The 6,104-nt window shown below is 32.8% G+C and overlaps 1 protein-coding gene across 1 annotated transcript; it reads right to left on the bottom strand.

Moving 5' to 3' along the window:
* Positions 1-2,274: 2,274 nt before the first annotated feature.
* On the bottom strand, positions 2,275-3,079 carry LOC104115549 (glycine-rich cell wall structural protein 1.0-like). The gene has a single exon (XM_009626217.4). It carries the CDS (start codon positions 3,002-3,004, stop codon positions 2,738-2,740), a length of 267 nt encoding a protein of 88 aa, XP_009624512.2. The 5' UTR covers positions 3,005-3,079; the 3' UTR covers positions 2,275-2,737.
* Between the last annotated feature and the right edge of the window lie 3,025 nt (positions 3,080-6,104).

Genomic DNA, 6,104 nt, shown 5'->3' with positions numbered 1-6,104 from the left:
GCCTGACGCCTATGACTTAAAACAGAACCAAAACGGGATTTTTTCCATTTTTCACAAATCCTCAATTAGAACTAGGCTTAGGAGCGATTTCAAAGGAGTTTTTCACGATTTCGAACTGGGTAAGTGTTCTTTATCATATAGTGATTGTATTACATAAATCTAAGCCTATATTCATCATTTATTTCGTATTTAGATGGAAGAAATTGGAAATTTTGTAAAAGTTTCCAAAAACAAAAAATTTAGATTTGGAGGTTTATTTGACATCGGAATTGGATAATTTCTGTATGGTTGGACTCATCCTGGAATGGGTGTTCGGACTTCATATGTTTTTTTGAGATTTGAGACGTGGGTCCCACTATCGAATATTTTAATGAATTTTAAATTTTTATCAAGAAAATTTGTAAATTCATATGGAATTAATTCCTATGATTCGTATTGAGTATATTGAATTGTTGTAAATAGATTTGAAGATTTCGGGAAAAATTTAAAAGGGAAAGCTGTGGTTGAATAATTGATTAGAATTTGCAAAGCGAGGTAAGTGTCGTGGTTAACCTTGACTTAAGGGAATAGAACCCTTAATTTAATTGTTATGTGAATTGCATGTGAACGACGTATAGGCGAGGTGACGAGTGTCTATACGTCGTCAAATTAATTATTTGCCTGCTTACTTGAAAAATCATAAATTATTTTAAATCATAAATTAATTATTATAATAACTGTTTCTCTCCTATTATGTGTCAAATATTAATTCTTGAATTCCTACATTAATTGTTACATGCTATTTGAATTATGTGCTCCTTCTTTGAGATTGTATTGAAGCTCAGTTTTTATCCTCTCTTTTTTTGTGTATATTTTGAGTAATCCGATTTGTATTTTTAGTTGATACGTTTGAATTCTAATATTCAATAAAAAGCAATATACACATATAAGTAAAATTTACCAGATGTAAAAGTTTAATTATAAGATAATAGGAACTTAGAATAATATAACCTGATTCTAGAAGTTAATAACTTGATATCATTACAAAATTTCATCACTCCAGTCACTTGTTGCAATGCTTGATAACTTTAAGAAAAGAGAATTGCACAATTTAATTTATTCAATGCCCTTGTCCTTATTTTTGAGAGAATAGATTACTTAACAAAATGAACAAAAAAAATACACGGTATAAGCAGAGGCGAATCTAGGATCTAATGGCTACGGGTGCCGTTGTATCCAATTTGAACTTATCGCTAGTCAATGAAGTTGAATTAGGATGTTCATCTGGTCGGTTCGTGTAGTTTTAAATTAATTTGTGTGATTCAATTCATTTTGAATTAATTTGGTTTGCTTTACAAGATTTTTTGTGCATAAATAAACATATGATAACCAAACTAAAAATGTTTGATTTTGTATTTGAAATCAAGAAAAAAAATATTAACTAGATAAAAACGAAAAAATAATATCCAAAGCATATTCAAATAAATATTTTGATGAGATCTAGAAAAAGAAATAGAAGTAAATATACTTTTACAATTTAAATAAATAATTGTATTTAGAGTGGGAATACAAGAATGAAAATAAAAAGAATTAAGAAAGAGAAAAGAAAATGGTAAGAGGAAAGAAGTCGTCAAAGAGAAAAAGCAAAGCTAAGCTTCTGTTAATGTGAAAAATGGGTATCGATCTTGGGCCTAAAGCCTAGCATGGGGAACTTTGACAATGGCACCTACAATCACGTTGTTATTGGGGTGCCGTTCTTTATTTTGTTTGTTTTTTGTAACGTTTTTTTGTGAAGTACGGTGCTTACATGGAATTTTACTCGAGCGGGGTAATGTACCATCCCATTCCTCTGTATAGATCGCCCTTGGGTACAAGTTTTATTACTTATGAGAAGGAGAGAAAAAAGAAAAAGAATATTAGTATCAAGATAAAAAATTTCATATGTCACAATCAATCGTATAGCTAAATCGTTCTCTTTTAATTTTTGATAAAAATACTAAACTGTACTTTTTTATCCTACAATAGTCAATCGGGTGTAATGAGGAAACTGTCCCTGTAACTAGCGTCAGAATAAGTGCATTCGTTGGAAAAATTACACTGTGCAAAAAGGATAAAAATAATTTCTTTTGGTATATGCAAGCTGTAGTACGAAAAACTTCAATTATTATAGTGAGAAGGGTTCAAAAAGTGCTTATCCTTCAAAAAAAAAAAAAATTTATTCGGCCACTGCTTGTAACAGTTGAAGAATTGGGCCAATTGGCCATTCAGCTTTAATTCTCGTTTACCCGATTTGCATCAAGTCCAAACAAGTAAAATATAGATTACTATATGAATTATCCCTTATTATATTAATCCGTATAAACACAATCAGGTATATATAAAGAGGAAATGGTCTTTGTAACAATTGAAGATTGGCCATTCAGCTTGAAAGTATTAAGCATTTTCGAGCTAAATCGAACTCAAAAAAAAAACAAAACGATCATGAATTGTATATACTATTACTCCATTCATTACTTTGCATCGGACATCAACATATATACACTGTTTTGTACTTTGTGGAACTTCTTATGTGCTGCAATATTAGTCCAATATATTAAATATAAATCACTGTAGAACCAGACAACGTACGAAAGAAATCTTACACAACATATAAAAACAAGAAAGAAAATAGAAAAAAGAACACACACACACTAAGTCATAGACATACTATTACTTACTAGTAGGAGTATTCAAGTAGTATTATTTATTATATAAGCACTCATTTGCCCTTTTCTCCAGAGTGGAAACCTGAGAAGTAACCCTGTGGGTTACTCTCAAAACCAGCCCTCGAAATGTATTCTCCTCCGCCACCGGGAGCTTTCATTGCCCCACCACCACCGCTGCTGCCGCCACCACTCCCTTTGGCAGAGCCACCACCACCGCCGCCTCCTTTAGCACTTCTTCCCCCTTCACCTTTACCAGCTCCACCACCACCACCACCTCCGCCTTTGCCACCACCCCCTCCGCCTCCTTTACCACCTGGCATATCACTAGCTATATGATTTTGGTAGATTATTACTCCTACGAATCACTGTTGGCTCTCCTAACACGACTACCATTTATATTAGAGAGTTAATTTTGTCTTTACTTTATAGAGGATAAGGTCTGATTTAATGTGAATCCTGAATTTAAAGTTTATGGATTATAACAACAACCCAGTATAATTCTATTAGTGGGGTCTGAGGAGGGTAGTGTGTACGCAGACCTTACTCCTACCATGAGATAGAGAGGCTGTTTCCAATAGACCTTCGGCATCCTTCCCTCCAAGAACTCTCCACCATACTCTTGGTGTGACTCGAACTCACAATCTATTGGTTGGAAGTGAAGGTTGCTTACCATCAGAGTAACCCCTCTTGTCTAAAGTTTATGGATTCATACAATGAATTCAAGCTAATATACGATACTTCACAATCAAATATTTATATATTTTTAATAAATTTCTTAATATATATATAAGAACCGAAATAAAAGTTATTTATTTTAAAAGTTAATGAATTCTTGTAAAGCTACAGATTACAAGCTAGATTCATCTCTGAGTTTAATCACCATACTCATGCTTATCAGAATTTCTTGAAGAAGAAAAGGTGACACCCTCATTTTGCATGCATGCAAATATGCAATGTACGGATGCGTGTGAATGCTCGATAGAACGCTTTCTTTTCCCAAAGCAACAGCAGCTTGGGGATATCACGTGGATAAGCGTGGCCATATATTCAGGTCTCTCAAAATTAAATTTCTTTAGAATCAAATTTATTACTTCTTCTAGTATATTTTAATTAATTTTTTTTGGTTATTTTTACATATATTAAAGAATTTATCATTAATTAATAATAAAATTTATTATATTAATTTTAATTTGTTCATTTAAAATAAAGGTAACTTTAAAATATAAAAATTAATTATATTTTGATATCTGAAAAAATCAAATATCAAATATTATAAATCATAAAAAAAGGTTAAAAAATTAATTAAAATGAATAGGAGGGAGTAACACTCATTTTGCATTCATATAAGCCAACGCTTCGTTTCCAAAGCAACAGCGCGCCTGGAATCACGTGGATAAATATGAGTATCGCGTGGATAAAAGTTGGAGTGCTCTTGTATTTAATGAAATGATGAATAGACACAAGTAGAAACGCTTCCCGAATCTGTATTTTATGGGTTAAAATTTTATTACAAATCATTTAATATAGAGAGTTTTAAATATTTATACGAGTAAAGTTATGATTTTGGATGAGCCATAAGTTATATACAGTATCCCGGATACTCCTTTTTATTATAAAATAAAAACTGTAAATTAAATAAATCGAAAATAAATATAGAGGGAGATTGATATTTTTATTCAACTTCAAATTTATGTACATAATGAACTGAAAACTCCTCTATTTATAGAAGAAAGGAAGCAGCTGCGAGACTTTTCAGGAAGCAGCTGCAAGGCTTTTCTTTAGCTGCTTGTAAGCTGTTTGCATGAGCTACTTGCAACCTCCCTGTTTAATAAGATACTGCTGCAAATCATTTCATTGAGCTGCTTGCAACCTTCCTGCATCAGCTGCTTGTAGATAAATTTCAACAGAGTACTAAATGGATAATCTTCTTCAAGAATATTATCTATATCATAGTAATAAATGGACATCCACAATATAATTATTTTCATAACACTCCCCCTTGGATGTTCATTAAAAGATAATGTGGCTAATTAAAACCTTACTACGAAAAAACCCTGTGGGAAAAAATTCTAGTGAAGAAAAAAGAGTACACATATTTAATAATACGCATTGCTAGCTGCCTCATTAAAAACCTTATAAGGAAAACCCTGTGGGAAAAAACCTTAGTAAGAAAAAAGAGTGCATCGCGTATTTTACTCCCCCTCATGAAAACCTTGTTTCAAATATTTAAGTCTCCGCATTCCAATCTTGTATACCATCTTCTCTAAAGTTGAAGTTGATAAAGATTTAGTGAATAAATCTGCCGGATTGTCACTTGAATGGATTTGTTGCACATCAATATCACCATTTTTCTGAAGATCGTGTGTGTAGAATAATTTTGGTGAAATGTGCTTCGTTCTATCTCCTTTTATAAATCCTTCCTTCAATTGGGTTATGCATGCAGCATTGTCTTCGTATAAAATTGTGGGTCTTTTCTCACATTCTAAACCATATTTTTCTCGAATAAAATGAATCATTGATCTCAACCATACGCATTCCCTACTTGCTTCATGAATAGCTATTATTTCAGCATTATTTGAAGAAGTAGCAACAATAGATTGCTTTGTGGAGCGCCATGATATGATAGTACCTCCACATGTAAAACGTACCCGGTTTGAGATCTAGCTTTATGGGGATCAGATAAATAACCTGCATTTGCATAACCAACAAGATCTGCACTATCTTTGTTAGCATAAAACAAACCCATATCAAGAGTTCCCTTTAAATATCGTAATATATGCTTAATCCCGTTCCAATGTCTCAGTGTAGGAGAAGAGCACTATCTTGCCACTAAATTAACAGAAAATGCTATGTCAGGCCTTGTAGCATTAGCAAGATACATTAGTACACCAATTGCACTGAGATAGGGTGTTTCGGGACCAAGGAGTTCCTCATCCTCTTCTGGAGGTCGGAACGGGTCCTTATTCACTTCAAGTGATCGAACAACTATTGGTGTACTCAATGAGTGCGCTTTGTCCATGTAAAAGCGTTTTAAGACCCTTTCTGTATAGGCAGATTGATGCATAAAGATCATGTCTGCTTAATGTTCAATTTGCAGTCCAAGACAAAGCTTTGTCTTTCCAAGATCTTTCATCTCAAATTCTTTCTTAAGATATTCAATTGGGTTTTGGAGATCTTCTGGAGTTCCAAAGAGATTTATGTCATCAACATAAATAGCATGTATAACAAATTTTGATGACATTTTTATTATAAAAATACATGGACAAATAGCATCACTTACGTAACCTTCTTTTAGCAAATATGCTCTGAGACGATTATACCACATGCGCCTGGATTCCTTTAAAATGCACAAAGACCTTTGTAATCTGATCAAGTACATTTCTCGAGACTTTGAACTATATGCTTCAGGCATTTTAAATC

The sequence above is a fragment of the Nicotiana tomentosiformis genome, chromosome 10 (genome assembly GCF_000390325.3).
Source record: "Nicotiana tomentosiformis chromosome 10, ASM39032v3, whole genome shotgun sequence".
NCBI classification, from domain to species: domain Eukaryota; kingdom Viridiplantae; phylum Streptophyta; class Magnoliopsida; order Solanales; family Solanaceae; genus Nicotiana; species Nicotiana tomentosiformis.
This window is presented reverse-complemented; position numbering and strand designations above follow the sequence as displayed.

What these genes read in the sequence shown, in the direction of transcription:
- LOC104115549 (XM_009626217.4), bottom strand. Translation starts at nt 3,004, where the DNA reads ATGCCAGGTGGTAAAGGAGGCGGAGGGGGTGGTGGCAAAGGCGGAGGT.